The sequence below is a fragment of the Colletotrichum paranaense genome (genome assembly GCF_030867605.1).
Source record: "Colletotrichum paranaense strain IMI 384185 chromosome Unknown Scaffold_4.1, whole genome shotgun sequence".
NCBI lineage: Eukaryota > Fungi > Ascomycota > Sordariomycetes > Glomerellales > Glomerellaceae > Colletotrichum > Colletotrichum paranaense.
Window position 1 is genome coordinate 1,714,018 of NW_026848962.1, and position 18,494 is coordinate 1,732,511.

Here is an 18,494-nt window from a genome sequence, read left to right on the forward strand (position 1 = left end):
ATCGGCCTAGTTCCATAACAGAAGGTCGCGTATCTCGGAACCATATCCCACGCGTCATGGACTTTCTTTCTCACCCATAGTGATTGGCACAGAAAGCAGCATTTTTCGTCACTACCAAAGGACTTGATGTCAATCGAATCATGTTGATCGTCGAGCTTTGGGCAGTTACTTCCTAAATCTCGTCGATGATCGATAAAAGGAATTAACGTTGTGTTTTCAGCTGAGAAAGCAGTACATGAGTGTTGAAAGGTTGTAATTGTAGGTACATAACCAGTTGCAAGCTATGGTGATTCCGTCTTCGAAATAGTGCTGAAATTTGGCCTCGCCCTTTACATTCTGAAGAGTTGATTGAATTTGGTGAATCCTGCCCACCTTCATCAAGCTGTTAGTAGATAAGATTGGTCGCGATATCATGCCGAGCGCTGAAGAAGACAACGAGAGCCTTTCACAATCAAGTGAACTAAATCTTGAGTGCCTGACCCCAAGTCAAAGGGATTCTAAATCTGGAATCAAGAATTGTGCTGGTTCCCACGTGGCAATTGGCGTAGCCGAATGTTCTTCAAAGCCAGATACGATGCAGATCTGAAAGCATCAACTCTTACTGGCCAGTGTTTCGTTCCTGCATAGGTTAAGAACCCCTAGTATGAGACCAACTCTAGGCTAGGTCCCTTATTGAGTCAAAGTAATGCTGCAATGCTTTGTGAACATTTCTAGAAGACCAGGCAGCAAATTCCAAGGTAGCAACCACATCGTTCATCCGTCTGCTAACCCCCCCCCCCCCCGAGGACCAATGCCGGTCGATAGACTTGGATGTAGACCCGTGAGACCCTACCTTATGTGATGGTATCTCTCGTAGTAGAGGGTCGACGTGATGCTGTTGCGGATCACCAATACCCTTAGATTCCCGGATGGCTGTCAAGCCATCTCATTACATGCATTCTTTCAAAGTCACGATCCTGGTAGAAGGGAGTATTCATGGCGATGATTTCCTTAGTTTAGACTACCAAAATCGTTCAAGTGGAAGAGACTTTAGAGTTGGTGACAGTTTCATTATGAGACAAGTTGGTCCCCCTCAAGGCCACAAGGTGGCTCATGAGCTCGAATCGTGTTTGATGTTTCGTGAAGTCCTCATCCTAGTTATCCGAAACTTTCAGATCGCGGATTGACTTATGCATCTTGCATCCACGTTTCGGGTAGCCACACGTGTTCAGACGAAGCACACTGATCAGACGGACCAGTCGAGATTGAGAAATTGAGGCACGCTGCATCTGTTCGCAGGACTTGCTGCAGGTTTCCGTCACCTCTCGCACGAGTCAGCCTGTACATGGAGTTTTAGGTCATCGCCAAGAGGTTGTGTGTAGAACCTCTTGTTGGTATTTTACATCCCTCTGCTCTATGTGACGTGAGATGTAGGCTCGACTGAAGCCGCAGGCAAGAGATATATCGCCCACGATTGAGTCTGATACGGCAATCACACCGACATAAATGTCTCGAGCTGAAAAATAATGGGAGCTTGCGCGAACACAACAAGGAAGTCACTGCTAGCTGTAGAAAATCGCGATTGCTCTCAAGGTTGAATTTGTACCAGTGGAGCTTTGGGATCAAAATTGTTTGCGTGATCGCTGCAATTTGGTGTTCAATAATCTTCTCAACGTGACCACACGTGTTCATCCGTACTGCATCTCCATCGACGGTCAAAAATGACATGAATTCCTGGTTGAGTGACGGCTGAGAAACGTGCGGGGATGTGAGGTTGCAGCGATGTATGGAGTGAAGATGCATCGCGCAAGGGCATGGTTCCATCACTTCATTTGCGAGAGTTTGCGAGTATCATGCATCTCGGTCGACTTTTCACTGAAGCTCACCATAGGGGCAGAACGGTCATGCCGGGTATTCCACCGGCACCCGAGACACACCACAAGACATGCATCTCACGTGTAAACCACAAGTACGCCGCCGATGGCGATGATCAGTTCCAGTTTCCATGAGACCATTGGATCGCTTGAAGCAAAGAAAGAGGTCACCTGGATGGTTTCTCCTGTCGAGGTAGGTCCCAAGCCATCTGGGCCCAGACCGATAGAGGGAAAGTGGGAAAATAAGACATTTGCCGTCGATCTCGAGCAGCCATCCCCGCATGCACGGTCCGGGGATTAAACAAGGTTCAGCCCCTCCCGCGACGAGGAGAGAAAGGAGAGCCAGTCGGATATGCCCACTGAATCTACCGCTCCCCGCATCAGCGAGAAAGTGGAGGAAAGACAAGAATCTTGGCTGGTGTCGTGCCTGTTGAGGTGCAGATGTCCGATGACTTAGAGTAGCAGTTCGAGATGGATAGATGAGGAGAAGGGGGACAGGGTCTTTTGACCGCCTGTGATCTGGCAAGCGGTGACAGTTCGCCATGACAAAAACCGGACGACTTTTGGCGTTTCTTCTAGTCGAAAGGACCTGTCGATCACTCCTTCGTCCCAAGAACTAAGCTAGCATGATGCTCCAGATTTCTTCTCATCTAGCAGCTGCGCCTCATCAGGATGGGATCTTTTGGTTAAGGTGGGAGAAGCGCAATGCCCGGTCAGGGTTTACAAACTTTGCATGGTCACACAATATCCGCACCGCTTCTCCTTTTCCGCATCCTCTTTTTTTCAACGTCGTCGGCCACAGATGCCAGCCTAAAACTAGGGGAAGCTTACGACCCTTTCTGCTGGACATTCGAGAACAGACAAGATCGACCGTTGAGAGGTCTTGTGGCCAGCCATTTCCCCCTCTCCAGATGACCGCATCATGCAGCTATTTTGTGCCACCCATCGAACGACTCCACGTGCTGCCCAATGGACACAACCACACAGCTCACATCGTGCAAAGACTAGAAGATTTTTTGGGCTTATTTTCGAACAGCTCCTGTTACTCTTACTCACATGCCATCGGACGATCCAACCAACCAACGCGACGTAGTAGCACTAGGGCGAATCCCGCATGTTCTTCCCCTCATGGCCAAGCAGGCCAAGACATGGGAAACTAAACATTCTGTCGCGAACGCCGATTTCTCCAGTGCGGGGGAGCTAGGTCGTCTAGCTCATCGGCGCGCAACATTGCATTGTCTCCTTTTCGAATGGCACGTCACCGCGAAGTGCCCAACCCCGAAGCGCAGGCTGCAAGGAACTTTCGAAAAGCTTGCGGTAGTTCCTCCTTCCCGCCGCCAAGTCAGGTCCAAAACCAGACCACTTGACTCAATGCCGAGATGTCCGGGAGTGGTGGAGAATCTGATGTGCGTGCTTTGCCTTGCTTGACAAGCTGTGCGCCGCCGCAGGTCTTAATACGAAGCTTATAAGTCAGTTGAATGTCAACGCTCGTCCCAAGAGCGAAGAAAGTTTAAATCTTACTTTCTCAGGCAGGATAGAGTATAACAGGAGTAGTCAGTCCCCCCTGAATGCTTTGACCCCTCTTGTTCGCGTCTTATCCTTCGTTCTTTGCATCTTCTTCGAAGCTTCGTCGATAGCTTCCAGTCGACTAGCCCTTTCCCCCCTTCAAGTTAGGACTAGGCAGTTTTCTCACTCCTCCACGGCGCGCGACACCAGTCTTTCTTCCACGATGCGTTTCACGCGCTCATTTCTTTCATCCGCAGCGGCGGTGCTGTCATTCACCGTCGCCGCCAACGCGCAAAACGCGACGACGACTGCCGGAGGCTCAGCGCCAACGGCTGGGACCGCGGAACCATACCAGCTACAGACCCCGCCTCTCGACACAGACTGGACAGCCAAAGTCGGAACGAAGCCATGGCCGGAACACCCGCGCCCGCAGCTTCGCAGAGAGAATTGGCTCAATCTGAACGGTCTATGGACGTACAGGGCCGCCAGCAGTGACGACGACGTCAACCACCCGCCCACCAGCGCCGTGCTTGATCGCGAGATCCTCATTCCCTCGTGCATTGAGAGCGGACTGTCCGGAATTCAGGAGCTCGGCGTCACTCACTTCTGGCTGGCGACAACGTTCCAGGTGCCCAGCGGCTGGGGAAACCAATCGGTGATCCTCAACTTTGAAGCTGTCGACTACGAGGCGACCGTGTTCATCAATGGACAAAAGGTTGGTTTCCACCGTGGAGGATACTTCCGCTACACGGTTGATGCGACACCTTACCTCAATGCTGGAGGAGACAACACTTTGTGAGTGCTTCATTTCATCTTTTGATTCAGTCCCTTTCCAAACTAAATCTGGGGCTTCTAGGCTGGTGTTTGTCTTTGATCCCACCGACGCGGATGGGTACGTCATCCCAATTGGCAAGCAGACGAGGACTCCTTCGCACATCTTCTACCGGTCTTGCTCTGGTATCTGGCAGACGGTTTGGCTGGAAAGCACGCCGTCGACCTACATCACCAAGCTGGATCTCTCGGCTGACCACAACGGAAATGGTAAGAGGCAAAGAGCTTCATGGTATGAATGAGTGAATGTCATTGCTAACCTCCCACAGTGAATGCGCTTGTTCACAGCTCCTCCAACACCTCATCGGAGGTTTCCATTGCGATTCTCGACACAGACGGTAACACGGTAGGAACAGGCACCGGCAACTCTGGAACAGCATTCAACTTCACCGTGCCATCCCCGAATGCTTGGTCTCCGACAAACCCCAATCTGTACAACATCACCTTGAAGATGGGTAGCGATGAGGTCTTCAGCTACACTGGCTTCCGCACCATCTCACATGGTATCGTGGACGGCATCAACCGCCCACTGCTGAACGGAGAGTTCATCTTCATGTTTGGAACCCTCGACCAGGGCTACTGGCCTGATGGACTTCACACTCCACCAAGTGTAGAGGCAATGACGTATGACCTGAAGGTTCTCAAGAACATTGGAATGAACATGGTTCGCAAGCACGTACGTCTAAAATTTATGCTATGCAGCTTCTCTTGACGGTCAGAGACTAACAATCCATAGATCAAGGTGGAGCCGGATCTGTTCTACCACGCCTGTGACACCCTCGGTCTGCTTGTCATCCAGGATATGCCAAGTCTGACAGCCAACTCGGCTCGTCTCCCCAACGCCGACCAACAAGCCGAGTTTGAGCGTCAGCTTCAGCTCATGATCGAAGAGCACAAGAGCTACACAAGCATTGTCACTTGGACCATCTACAACGAAGGTTGGGGTCAACTTAGAACACCACCCTACCCGGAAGCCAAACTGGTTGACGTCGTTCGCGGGATTGACCCCACGAGGCTCATCAACGCGAACAGCGGCTGGTTTGACCATGGATCTGGTGACTACGCTGATAACCACCACTACGCTAACCCTCAATGCGGTACACCGTTCTACTCTCTCGCGTCACCTCCCTACGATAACAGGCGCATCGGATTCCAGGGCGAGTTTGGTGGCATCGGACACAACGTGTCGATTGAGCAGTAAGTCTGATATGAAGCTCGATTTCGATCAGGCGAAACTAACACCACATAGTCTCTGGAACGTCCAGCAGGCAATCGACTCGATCAATGCCACTTACGAAATCAACGAAAACCTTGAAGCGTACAACTACCGCGGGCGTGTCCTGCTGAGAGAGTTTCGCGAGCAGGTCGAGATGTACGCCTGCAGCGGCGGTGTCTGGACACAGACGACCGATGTGGAGGGCGAAGTCAACGGTCTCGTCACCTACGATCGCCGCGTTCTCCGACCCGATCTCGCGCAATGGCAGGTCGACATCAAGGCTCTCTTTGACGCTGCGAAGGCCCGAAGCGGTCCCGTCAATGGTACAATGTAAGCAGTGACGGCTACACATCGGTTTTTTCTTTCACTTCTCTTCTTCACACACAACTTATTTGCAACAAAGTTTTTGGGAGATCTAGTAATGCTAAGCATGGGATACCATAATAAATAGTCCGATCAGGGACGAGGGTCAAATAAGATTCGTTCAATCTGATTCCTGAACCGTATAATGGCCGACGATACCACCATTCCATTTTGAGTTCGATTGTACAACAGTGAAGCGCCGTGTCACATTGTTTCGGACGCGAAGCGCGATCTCGACGATCATAAGCAGGAACTTGTGCCGGTAAGCTGTCCATCGTGACAAAGACCCTGGCGTCATATACGGGCGGGAACAGGATACGTCCAGTGCTATCGCCGTGAGCAGTTGCCGTCACGTTGACATGTAAAAGCCGGAAGACGGAGTAGATTCTGCTGGGCGGAATTCATGGTTCGTAGTACTATGGCACATTGCATTTAAGGCCGGTGTTATAGACTGCATATAGAATAGGCCGGTCTGGCATCGGCGAAGTTGAATGACCATGATGTTAATGTCAGTTGACCTGTCATATTGGCGCGGTTTTTGTTCTTGTTAACCTTTCGGGCCTTGAAGATTTACCTACCAAATCCTGGGTTGACGCACACTTCTAGCTTTAAATCGCTGGCCGTATGGACACAGTCTTGTAGTCGCCGCACAAACGCCTCAGTGCTGCTGGCTGCGATTGAAAGCCATCGCAGTGGATTCGCTGCATATAAAGTAACTGTAGCCTTCGAATGTGGCCTGTAATACGCTAAAGTCTTTGTGCTACTGGGTGATAGATCCGTTGTGGAGGCTGCAATACCGCCTAGAACTTTGCCAATGAACACCGACCTGTCGTCGTCTGACTTAGTGCACAGTCCTCGAAGAGGTGCTTGAAGGTGTATCGGTGAAGCTAATTGAGAAGAAAGCAATTCCCGCTTCGCCGAGACAATTTGCAGAAGAAGAGAGCTTTGCTTTAAGAGAGTCTCAAGCGCAATTATCAGTTTGATTGTGTGTTCATCTTGTTCGCCCCATGGACGCCCTAGTACGAAGGTTAATAAACAACTGCAGCTCAGTTCATCAGCACATTTGTGGGGGCGAAATCAAACCGAGTCGTGATACACTTAAATACGAAAACTTAAAGGCGCCGTAAGCCGGTGACTTGTCAAAACTCAGCAGAAATTAGGTAGGCGGACTGAATGCAGACTGGCCCGTTGGCAAACACATAAATCCTTGGGCGCTCCCAGGTTACCCACGGCGGGAAATATCGTGACTTCACTTGCTTGATCGTCTCGACATACACTCTTTTTCCACAATGGCTCCTCTTTCGCTCTTTTTCTCGTCGCTCCTTTTCTCCGTTGCGCTCGGTGCGCCCGCCGCCTCCAGTGGCTCAAACCTGGGGAGGGATCTTTCTCTCGTTCAATCCTTCAAGCACAAGATAACCGTCGACCCGTCAGGAGTCACCAAGAACTGGACCGGAAACAACGTCTGCAACTTCGACGGCTTCAGCTGCGCCAAGAACCCCAACACCGGAAACAACGCCCTGTCAGGGATCGATCTCAATGGATTCGGACTTGAGGGCAAGGACCTGGTCCTCGATGGCTTCCTCGACAAGCTGACCGACCTCACCTTCTTCCACGCCAACAGCAACGGCTTCACGGGATCGCTTCCCAAGGACCTTTCGGCTCTCAAGTGGCTGTGGGAAATTGACGTCAGCAACAACAAGCTTTCCGGTCCTTTCCCGACAGGTGTCTTCGACCTCAACTTGACTTTCCTCGATCTGCGTTTCAACGAGTTCTCCGGTCCCATCCCGAAGGAGGCCTTCAACCTCGACCTCGATGTCCTTTTCTTGAACGACAACAAGTTCTCGGGCAGCATTCCTAGCAACGTTGGCTCTTCCCCTGTCATCTACTTGACGTTGGCCAACAACAAGCTCAACGGATCCATTCCTAAGAGCATTGGAAACATGAAGAACGTTCAGGAGATTCTTCTGCTGGGCAACGATTTGTCCGGATCGCTTCCTAAAGACTACAACATCAAGAACCTTACCGTCTTTGACGCTAGCGATAACAAGTTGTCCGGATCGGTTCCCGAGGGACTGTGCAAGCTCGACACTCTGGGAGTCTTGAACCTCACCAGCAACAACTTCAGCGGAACTCTGGGACCGGCCTGCACTGCTCTGCTGAAGAGCCACGTTCTCGATGTCACCAACAACTGCATTCAGGGTGTTAAGGGCCAGAAGCCCGCCAGCCAGTGCAACCACTAAGGAAATCCGGGAGAGGGATCTGTGGTCTACGGCATGAACGCACGTTACGAGCTCATAGGGGGTTCTACTCTATCATTAGCCACAGATAATATTATTACATAATGCCCCTACAAAGTCTCAGCTCCCAACGACAGGAGTATAACAGTGAAAGATGACAGACGACCCTACGAGTTCAGGAACCTGTCTCTGTGTGATTGTTTGAAACATAGAGTAAACTGCCCCCAAACCTGATATGTACTACCGCAAGTTAAGGATCACGATGCCCCATATTCCCCGCGCATCACAGCCCGGAGCCGAGCGCTGCTGCCGAGATGCAAACTATCATCGGCCCCACCAACCGGCGTCGGCCCCGCTACCCCACGATTTCCGATCCCCGCAATGTTCACTTTGTTCTGGGGTTGTCTTAGATCGCATTTGTCATTGGAGTCGGAAACTTCGGTGATAGTATTGAAGTCAGAGGGCAAGAGCGAGACTATATGAGCTACAATTGAGGTGTATTAGGTACTGAATACAAGTTGTCATTGATCCTACGGACATTCATCCCACAATCTCATGGACCCTTCCCACTCTCGAACAACTACAATTTTCTATCACTGATCGATAACTAATCAAGACCTAAAAGACATGGCTGATGTTGAACTTCTCAAGGCCGAACTCGCAAAGACCCATAGACTGGGAAAGTTCGTCAAAGGTAGGATTTCATTTACTGTGCCAGAATTTCGCGGAACGATACAAAACGAGGTTTTTTGAAGTACTTGCTGATATCGCCTACAGCCTGGGACCCGCAGGTAATGGGCGTCAAGGATGCCAAACCTCGTACCGTCACAGATGGTCACATCGTCTCCGATATGGATGTTGCCATCCCAGTTAGAGACGGCACAATCCTGCGAGGCAACATTTACCGGCCTCGTCACCTGGAGGGCACGAAACTGCCCGTGATCTTCAACTACAGCGTCTACAGCAAAGACGGCGCCACCGACATTGCAGTTTTCCCACCAAGTGCAGGCTTCGACAAAGCTCGCATCACCAAAGACTACGAGTTCGAAGCGGCGGATCCGGGATGGTGGTGTCCTCGCGGGTACATTGTTGCCAGCATAGATGCCAGGGGTTGTTTTCAGTCGGATGGCGACAAGAGTTACTACTCTCGAGATGTCGGAATCGATGGTAAGTGCCTGTCTTGATATCTTCTAACATTATCATTGGAGGAAGAGCCATATTTAAGCTGAAATATCCCCGCAGGATACGATCTTGTCGAATGGCTTGCAAAGCAGAGTTGGTCAAATGGCAAGGTTGCCTTGTATGGAGCCAGTGGCTATGCAATGGTGCTTTGGCTTGTAGCAGCTGAACAACCTCCATCCCTTGCGGTATGTGTTCCTATCCCTGCTTCGGATCGATCTGAATTGCTAACCACCAAATGATGAAAGGCAATCATTCCAATTGACGGCATGACTGACATGTATCGCGAAATGGCTTTGAAAGGCGGAATTCCCGAAACCCAGTTCAGTGCCGTGTGAGTCTTCTCTTTCTTTTAGAACATTCTTGAACTAGATCCTTCATGAAGTGGAGCTGACTAGAAATGGTTGAAGCTATCCGTACTTCTTCAACTGGGGAAAGAATTACGTCGAGGATACGACGGATGGGGCCAAGACGCACCCATACTTCGATGAGTACTGGCAAAGCAAGATTCCAGCTCTCTCTCAAATCACAGCCCCGGCATATATCATTTGCGGATGGGGAGATCATGCTATACACACACGTGGGACACTCAACGCTTGGGAGAAAATCGCTTCTCAGGCCAAGTATCTTGAGATCCATCAATATCAAAAGTCAGTCTTTCTCCACTATCGCCGCCAAAAGTAGCGTCTCTAACCTTTGTGTGATGAATGATAGATGGGAGTGGTCGGTTACTGAAGAGTCGTTGGCCCGCCAGAAGGCTTTCCTCGATCATTATCTGCTCGGGCTATCGACAGAAATTCAGTACTGGCCCAAAGTTCGTTACACCATGAGGGAACGCTACTACACTGGGGAGTGGCGATACAGTGACGCATTCCCAATTCCAGAAACCCAATATACGCAGTACTTCCTGACCCCAAGCTTTGGCTTGAGCAAGGTTGCTCAGCGCGCGGAGAGCCAAACATCATACGATGCGAGCGAGGGTGAAGTTGCCTTCGAGCTTCCTCTTCGAAACTCTCTTGAGTTTGCAGGCCATTCCAAGCTCAAACTCTGGGTCGAAGTGACTGATGGTGGCGACAACCTGGATCTTTTCATAACTTTGCGAAAGAAGGATAAAGATGGAAATGATGTGTACTTCCCATGGATCACAGTTGTCGATACCGGCCCCATTGGTTTCGGTTGGCTTCGAGCCTCTCGACGCGAGTTGGATGAGACAGCCTCGACCCCTTGGAAACCAGTTCATCTCCATCGAAGAGATCTGGAGCCTCTCAAAGCCGGAGATGTGGTGCCTGTGGAGATTGAGATACAGCCCACGAGCTGTCGATTCCGGGCGGGAGAGCGACTTAGCCTCGTAGTCTCTGGACACGACTACGGCAAGTACCCGCCAGGTGCTCCTATCCCCAGGCATAATTCCACAATTAACAAAGGACGCCATGTCATCCATTTTGGCGGGAAATACGACTCGCATCTGTTGTTGCCCGTTATACCACCGGTCAAGGAAGCGTATAGCCAAAAGAGGCCCCTCGTCAAGATGACCATTGCCTGTAGACGGATCCCCGGTTGGGCGGAAGACAAGTTTCTTGAGGAATACACAAGCGTCCATGCTGCAATGACGAAGCATATCTCCGATGTGGTTCCCATCCTCCGGAACTACACTCAGGCCGTTGCACTCCCTCATTTCAGTATTTCAGGCGTTCCGAACGGGGGTCTGGAACCTTGGGACGCGGTGACGACCCTAGGGTGGACGTCATTGAAAGGTCTCTGGGGCTCATTCCAAGCTCCCGAGTACAAAGCTTCTGCTGGTAAACACGAATTCGCAGACACTTCAGCACAGATAGGCATCCTCAGTCAAAGTTTTGCGGAGAGTCTGTTTGACCCCATCCTCTTTGAGAAGCGTAAAACCAAAGCAGCATTGCTGCTGATCTTCCTAGCAAAGTCTCAAGACGCAACCTACATCGAAAACGACCTTACTAGTCGAGCAGCGTCCATCACAGAACTCGGAGCCGGTACATCTTTGATGAGATATGTCCTCAACCGGGAAGTCACCCCCGAGGATACGACCAGTTTCTTCGCCGGAACGCCTTTTGCTACTTCCGACTGGCACACGATGGCTGCTTTCGAGCAGTACTGGTTCCCAGACCGAGCCTCTGCGGCAAAATTCCTAAGCGAGAAGAACAAGCTTGAAACTCTTTTCAAGAAGTTGCCAAAGTCTTTTGACGCAGAGAAGTCTTTTGCGGTGATCGGAGATGAGAATATCGTGGTCAAGAAGGATTTGGAGTTCTAGCTTTATTGTAAATACCTCAAGGCACCGCGGGAACTGTAACATGAGTGATCTACGAACTGACTTTAGAATTTGAATCGGTGATATTTGATTGTCTTTGAATGGTATTACACCTTCAATCCAATTGCATGGTAATACGAGAGGTCCCTGATAGCGACAAAGATTCTTCGACAATAGGGTAGCAAATGGAGACCCCAAACAAGAGAGATTATCATCGTATTCCACGATTCGACCTCCATTGCGCCCTCATGACCATACTTACAGCCAGACCCAAAGACCAGCCCGACTTCCGAGTCAAAATCCGCACACTCTCTTGAACCAAACGATCGGATGCACGTTCATCATTTAAATCTCCAATGCCCGCCACGTATAGTCGGAAGTCAGAGTCCCCTGATAGCCATTGAACCAAGGCCTCTTGATGATTTGGTTTATCAAGACGATGAGTTCTGAGAGAGCTCGTCTGATGCCTGTTGAAAAGAGTGTGAATCCACATGGAGAGTGTGGCGTACAGCAGGGCATTATTCTCATGATGTCCACAAGTGGGATGATTCCGAATATACGAGAACAATTTGGCGGCATGATAGATAATCACACGCGCCTTTCCCTTATTCTGGCGGAGCCATAGAGAAAGTCTCCCGTCTGCAGCTTCTCTAACTTGAGGGCTAACGCCCCAGCCAGAAAATGCAGTGAGTACCCGTAAAGGCATATGGAGAAGGAGGCTGAAAGCGTGGTTGTGCTGAAGTGTGATCCTCTGAATTTTGCCGGCCGGCGGCTTTATGTCTTCGTCGCCACGCAAAATTTCAAGGTAGTGAATTGCGTCTTGATTGTTCGCGGAGTCTCGATACACGGCAAAAGTAAGGAAGAGCCTATTCAAGCTACTCAAGCCTTCCTTTACCTTTTCTTCACGCCAAAAGTGTACAAGTTGTTCTCGAAGAAGGCTGTCATTGGCTAAGTCTTACCGGTTAGTGGTCTTGTTCAATATCTGCGGCGTACGGGGCATTGCTCACTTGGTGATCTGGAGGCTTGATCTGCCCATATTTCTGCAGAATCCGATGCCCAAAGTCCTTCGTCAGACGGCAGCGGGAGTAGTAGGAGATCTGTGGGTATAGTCGGAGGCAAATCAAAGAACAAGCCCAGTTGACCGTCTAATAGCTTGAGATCAATTGCAGTGTTAGCTTTTACGCGCTTACAGACTGGAAAAGGGATTTGGTGAATTACCCATGAGAGATGCACAAGTCTTCTTTTGCTTTCCGCAAAAATCCATCTTTTCCAACTGGCTGGCAGGGGTGCAATATCCTCAGAGAGTGACTGAGATTCGCTGAAGTAGCCTGCTCGTCGGCAAAGTGTCGCGAGTAAAGACATGTTTCTTTGGGCGTGCTCGGCGAAAGACATGCTTCCAGAAAACATCAACCCTATCTGACCCAGTAATACAGCTTGTGTCAAGCACAATTCTGAAGCCGCATCCGGCACAGGGTCAAGGTCCAACTTTACAGGTTGTTAGTATAGACTGCCTTCTGTGCACCGGTAGGCTTCGACTTGAACTTACACAAAGGTTGATCGAGCGCCGCAGAAGTTCTTGCAAGAGGAAGACATCACTTAGTGTGCCAAACTTCGAAAACCCGCACCCTGTCGCCGCAACGGCAAGAAGGAGTATCCAATGAACACGGTCTGGGTCGAAAGTCTTTTGATGGAGCAAAGGCCAGATAGGGTGGTAGTGCTCAAAATGAGATTGGATGTATACGTCAACGGCCTCTCGAGATGGAAATGACTTATCTGTGAATGCTTTGCAGTAGTCTGTGTCCGCATTTAGCTTTCCAAACTGTGCTTGGAGAATCGAGTAAGCTTGCGGGCTTAAGCTCGGAACATGGTCGTAGGCTTCGAGATCCCAGTCCTCCTCATTTTCATCGACACCTTCGGGATGGAAGGAAGAACCTGCAATTCGACTGAGGTCTTCGAGGCCATGGGTAACGAAGTGCTTTTTTCGACGGGCCTGGTTCTGTTCAATCTCCGTGGAGTCGTCGTAATCTCGACTGAAAGCCGATGAACGCAGAAAAGCATTCGCGAAAGTAGAAGAAAGTTGAGAGTGATTAGTAAAAATTGCCCTTGGGGTATCTTCTGATAAGAGAGAAGTTGGCGTAGGTTCTTGAATAGCTGTTTCTGAGACTGCGCCATCTACTTCTGCACGAACAGAACAATCCTGGGCTTCTTCGCGTCTTTCATTAGATGCATATTCCGAGATAAGCTGAGGCCGCAAGCCATCTTCATCAGGCATAGGGACAGCCGTGGTATTTTCTTGTGTCGCCAATTCATTGTTCAGGAAATCATCCCAGCTCAGCCATGCATTAGCTGTCGAAAATGGAAAGCACCACTGGCTTGGTGTGCGAAATAGCGGATCTAGCTCCAACTGGAGCCCATCTTGGTTCCAGAGAGCAGCTTGGGAATTGTCTCTGGCATCTGGGCCTGGTTCCTGAGGTGGCTCTTCTTGCGAGTTTTCCACCTGAGTCTCTGGCAACTACAAGCTTGCGTAAGTTCAGCCGCAGATTAACGTTCTCCTTATCCATAAAGGGGGTTTCATAAGGGAAGCTACAAGATGGTAGTCACTTACAACTTCGTTACTGATGGTTGTTGCAATCTGACCAGGAAAACCCGATGAACTGAGCCCATCAAAAATCCCCCCGGTCTCAGATACTGGTGCCCGAAAGTCCTGGGAAGAATCAGGGTTACGGCGGTCGTCATCTGCATAAAGGCAAGAACGATTCCTGGATTCACATCTGGCGCAAGGATTGGCACCATCACAACGCTGTTTCGAGCGCGCACAATGCTGGCAAGCTTTAGGAACGCAATGCCGGCGGGTTTTCCTCGGAGTATCGGAGCCTGTGGGTGGAGAGTCAACGTCTACATGACTCTGCATGTGACGCTGAAGAGAGTCTCTGCCGGGGCTGAAGATCAGCCACTTGATTCGGGTAGGGCCTCCTCAATGGGGCGATTGTACGCCTATCAACCTATGACATGCGAGACTCGTGTTGCTCAGAACATCTTACCTTCGGGCAAAGCTAGCGGTGCACGTCGGGCACGCAAAAGGGCGCACGCCGAGATGACGAAGAAAGTGGCGGTTGAGATGCTCCGTACGGCGGAACTCGGCTTGACAGATGTCACATTTCAGAGCCATTTTCTCGCTTCGACCCCATCGGAAGTAGAAAAACTAGAACGTAGACGTATTCTGTTACTACTCTGAGTCTCCGACTTGTTATGGAGTTGCCACGGGTGGTTGCTGAGGTAGGCTGGTGTCGTCGGAGGTTGTGGGGTAGTTGCCACAAAGACCTCGAGTGTTTTTCGGAGGCTGCGGGGGACTTTCATAGCTCTATATACCCCTCTCGGAATAGAGAATCGTGGGGACAGAGTTTGTGGGGGCGGCATCTAACGCGGATGCACGAGACGGCCCGAGTCAACTACCGGCGTGTCAGATCACGATTTGGCCGAATAAAAAGATCGGCTTCTATGAACTGTCCGTCGCCGATTTGCGGTGTAGCAACAGAGGCTCATACCAGCGATTCGTGTTGCAGTCGCCCATCCGTAGAGGATGCACCCTGGTCACACCTATCGAAGCGTCGACCCTCATGTCACTAGTAAGGAAAAGGTCGTCCATTGGCTCTACGCCACCTGTACTGAAAGACAACTCAGGTACAGATTGACCAAGCGCTTCTTAGTCCTATACGAGGTATTCGTATGTCAAAATTGGCGGAGAAATGTGTAAAGCACCTTAAGATTGCAACAACTAGGGTGTCAACGTAAAGCATTGGCCCCAGTCCTCCAGGGTGCTGGGACTAATCTGGTGTAAATGTACTGGCTATAAAGGCGACTCATGATGCCATACGCTCTCTAAATACTTCATGCTATACTCCTCTATCTTCACTTTCTTCCTCTGTCACCTTACTTCAGCACAAGTCGAATATTAGGATACTATTAGTGCCATTAGCCGATAGCTCCCCCTCAGTTGGAAGACTTACCTACCGCGCTCATTTTTCACCATGGCCACCGATTTCTCCAAAGTGGGAAGGTTCACCTCTTCGCCAGCCATGACTGAATGGGATATCATTGTCGTGGGATCCGGCCATAATGGCTTGACCGCAGCCGCGTATCTGGCGGTAGCTGGAAAGAAGGTCCTTGTCCTCGAAAAGGCTTCGTACCCCGGAGGTGGGGTGGCCAGCCTACAGATGGCCGAGCCAGGGTTTATCAGCGAACGTCACAGCGCCATTCATCAAATGATTCTTGCAAACCCCATGATTACTCATGATGAACTTGGTCTGCAGTCTCGGTACGGCCTCATTTACAAGCAGCTAGACCCATGCTATGCCATAGTCATGGAAGACAAGGTCCTACCCATCTACAGAGAGCGTCACAGGACCGTCGATGCCATTCGAGAGTTCTCGTCGGAAGATGCCGATGCCTACAATGTATTTGTGGACAAATGTCGACAAATCACCGAGCTTTTGATACCCTCTATGTTCGAACCTCCCCGCGACATGTCGGCGGATATTGCCAGCAGTCCATCAGCCGAGGAAATTGTCATGGCATCAACCAGCTCCTCCTTGGAGATCATTCAGAGATACTTCAAAAGCGAGGTTCTACAAGTTGCGTTGCTGCGATTCGTAACTGAGATTCAACTTGCTCATCCAAAATCGACCGGCACGGGATTAATGGCCTACTTGGCATTTGGACTTCTCGACATATACGGCCTTTGCGTCCCCGAAGGCTCTGGATCTGTATGGACAGAGTCCGTCATTCGTTGTCTCAAAGACCACGGCGGCGACGTCAAGTTGGACACAGAAGTCATCAAAGTCATCACCGAAGGCGGGCGTGCGGTCGGGGTCAGAACTCGTTTTGGAGAACTCAGGGCAAAAGACGCCGTCATCGGGCAAATTCATCCCCACAATCTCGGTCACCTTGTCGACGGAATCGACCCGTCAATCATATCGGCCGCCTCGAACACCCGCACCTCTGATTTCAGTCTTCTCGTCGTTCACGCCGCTCTCGAACGCCCGCTCAAGTTTAAAGCAGGGCCAATCGCCGACAAGGCTGTCATGAACACTTGCTGCCCAGGAAACCTCAAAGACCTTATCCAGAGCTACGACGAAATGAACCAAGGAATCCTCCCAGAAAACATCATGATCGGAGCCTCTTGTATCAGCTCAGGTGACGAGACTCGCTGCCCGCCAGGCAAGTCGCTGCTGCACTGTGTTGTCATGTGCAAGTCAGAGCCTGCTGACGGCGGCTGGGCTGCGTGGGATCGCATCAAGGATGACTGGGTGCAGAGAGTCTTCTCGTACTTCTCCAAGTACCTAGAAAACTTTACTCCCGACATAGTTCGCTCCTATCATGTTGTTTCTCCTCCGGACCATCAGTCCGACAGCGCAAGTTTCCAACGCGGCGATATTGCCGGTCTTTCTATGGCGGCAGACCAGATGGGAATCAACCGACCCACACCTGCCCTCGCTCAGTACCGCGTGCCTGGAATCAAGGGTCTGTACCTTGCCGGACCTTTCATGCACCCAGGCGGAGGTGTCTGGGGAGGTGGTCGTCCGGTAGCTAAGAGAGTGCTTGAGGATCTTGGAATTGACTTCGATAAGAAATTTGTGCACGGCAGCTCGCGTCTGTGAAGGTGTTCAGGTCAAGTATAATAGGATAACAGTGCTCTGAGGAGGATCTGCGGGCACTTGAACAATGAGAAGGATGTGAGGGGTGTCTGCGCGTCAAGATAACCAAGTCGATAGCCTGTAGTTCACGGTCAATTATCCATACAATTCTCAGATAGAGCCCACCCATGAACTCATCAATATCATTTTTGTGGTATGAGAAGAGTCACGGATATCGAGCGCATTCTATTATCTCTACCGCTTCTAATCGTAGCCCCTGGACTCCGCGTCTTCTTGACGTATGGTCGCTCAAGGCAAGACATAGCCGCCGTCAATAAGGACATCGCTACCAGTCATGTAAGTAGAAGCATCGCTCGCCAGATACAGGTATAGGCCCTTGATCTCCTTAGTGTGGCCTTGTCTGCCCAGAGCTGCCATGCGGTATGCTTCTTGCAGAGCATCTGGACCAGCACCCATCTTGGTGTCAAAAAATCCTGGAGATACAATGTTGACACGGGCAAACTCTCTCCATTCGCGGGCTAGGGACTTTCCAAAGTGCGTGACGTAAGCCTTGGTGGCGTTGTAGACGGGTTGATCAACAGGGACGTTGACGATGTGACCGCTCATGCTCGAAGTGATGATGAGATTGCCGAAGCCTTGGCTCTTGAATACTTCACCAGCATACTTGGAACAGTACACGATTCCGTCCACTGATAATTGTGTTAGCTCGGAAATTCTCTAAGGTAGCGTGTCTTGGCCGACTTGCCGTTTACCGACATCTGTTTCCTGTATTCATCTAGGGTTTGCTCCAGAATGGGCTTTGAAATGGCCATTCCTGCATGAAGTTAGTCACAAGTAGGTCAGAACCAAAGCGTGTGGCCAGCACTGCATTACTCACCAGCATTTGCAACGAACACATCAATCTTGCCAAAGTCTTTCAATACCTTGGCAATAGTCTCTTGAACCTGGTTGGAATCGGACACTGAATGGATGTTAGCCTTCATATTCCTACTACTAATTCAACCATCCGGTAAACTAACCATCCACTTTGTAAGCCGAGGTCTTGACGCTGTGTGTGCTTGCTAGATCTTGTGCCTTTTGAATTGCAGCATCATTTCTGTGACGTCATTAGCCATCGAATAGCTCCAAAGACAAGGCAGTATGCCAGAGAGGCCTTTTCTTACGAATTGTACCACAAGGCAACATTGCCGCCGGCCTCTGCCATGGCCTCGGAAACAGCATAGCCAATACCATCAGCAGCACCAGTGACCACGATGACTTTGCCTGTCACTTTCAATTGGTCTAGGACGTTGGATGGTGTGTTGGGGAACGGGCGGGGGAAGCCTTCCCGGGACTTTGCGCAATCTTCAGTAGACATCGACATCTTGGCGGTGTTGT

The 18,494-nt window shown here is 50.5% G+C and overlaps 6 protein-coding genes across 6 annotated transcripts; 4 read left to right on the forward strand and 2 right to left on the reverse strand.

Moving 5' to 3' along the window:
* Positions 1–3,582: 3,582 nt before the first annotated feature.
* Positions 3,583–5,740, forward strand: CPAR01_05566 (glycosyl hydrolase family 2; the record flags this gene model as incomplete). The annotated part of the gene is made up of 5 exons (XM_060489843.1): positions 3,583–4,154; positions 4,216–4,400; positions 4,460–4,866; positions 4,927–5,387; positions 5,440–5,740. The coding sequence occupies 5 exons, from the start codon at positions 3,583–3,585 to the stop codon at positions 5,738–5,740; spliced, it is 1,926 nt and encodes a 641-aa protein (XP_060351309.1).
* A 1,318-nt stretch (positions 5,741–7,058) lies between these two features.
* On the forward strand, positions 7,059–8,009 carry CPAR01_05567 (crisp-1; the record flags this gene model as incomplete). Its single annotated transcript, XM_060489844.1, has 1 exon — positions 7,059–8,009. One exon carries the CDS (start codon positions 7,059–7,061, stop codon positions 8,007–8,009), a length of 951 nt encoding a protein of 316 aa, XP_060351310.1.
* A 311-nt stretch (positions 8,010–8,320) lies between these two features.
* CPAR01_05568 (CocE/NonD family Hydrolase) lies at positions 8,321–11,466 on the forward strand (the record flags this gene model as incomplete). Its single annotated transcript, XM_060489845.1, has 7 exons — positions 8,321–8,351; positions 8,623–8,700; positions 8,784–9,173; positions 9,249–9,373; positions 9,434–9,519; positions 9,596–9,835; positions 9,900–11,466. The coding sequence occupies 7 exons, from the start codon at positions 8,321–8,323 to the stop codon at positions 11,464–11,466; spliced, it is 2,517 nt and encodes an 838-aa protein (XP_060351311.1).
* A 959-nt stretch (positions 11,467–12,425) lies between these two features.
* On the reverse strand, positions 12,426–14,632 carry CPAR01_05569 (uncharacterized protein; the record flags this gene model as incomplete). Its single annotated transcript, XM_060489846.1, has 6 exons — positions 12,426–12,608; positions 12,682–12,948; positions 13,010–13,975; positions 14,069–14,199; positions 14,303–14,337; positions 14,505–14,632. 6 exons carry the CDS (start codon positions 14,630–14,632, stop codon positions 12,426–12,428), a joined length of 1,710 nt encoding a protein of 569 aa, XP_060351312.1.
* Positions 14,633–15,491: 859 nt separating this feature from the next.
* Positions 15,492–17,120, forward strand: CPAR01_05570 (uncharacterized protein; the record flags this gene model as incomplete). Its single annotated transcript, XM_060489847.1, has 1 exon — positions 15,492–17,120. The coding sequence occupies one exon, from the start codon at positions 15,492–15,494 to the stop codon at positions 17,118–17,120; it is 1,629 nt and encodes a 542-aa protein (XP_060351313.1).
* Positions 17,121–17,405: 285 nt separating this feature from the next.
* On the reverse strand, positions 17,406–18,474 carry CPAR01_05571 (short-chain dehydrogenase; the record flags this gene model as incomplete). The annotated part of the gene is made up of 5 exons (XM_060489848.1): positions 17,406–17,780; positions 17,870–17,931; positions 17,995–18,078; positions 18,137–18,213; positions 18,281–18,474. 5 exons carry the CDS (start codon positions 18,472–18,474, stop codon positions 17,406–17,408), a joined length of 792 nt encoding a protein of 263 aa, XP_060351314.1.
* Positions 18,475–18,494: the final 20 nt, after the last annotated feature.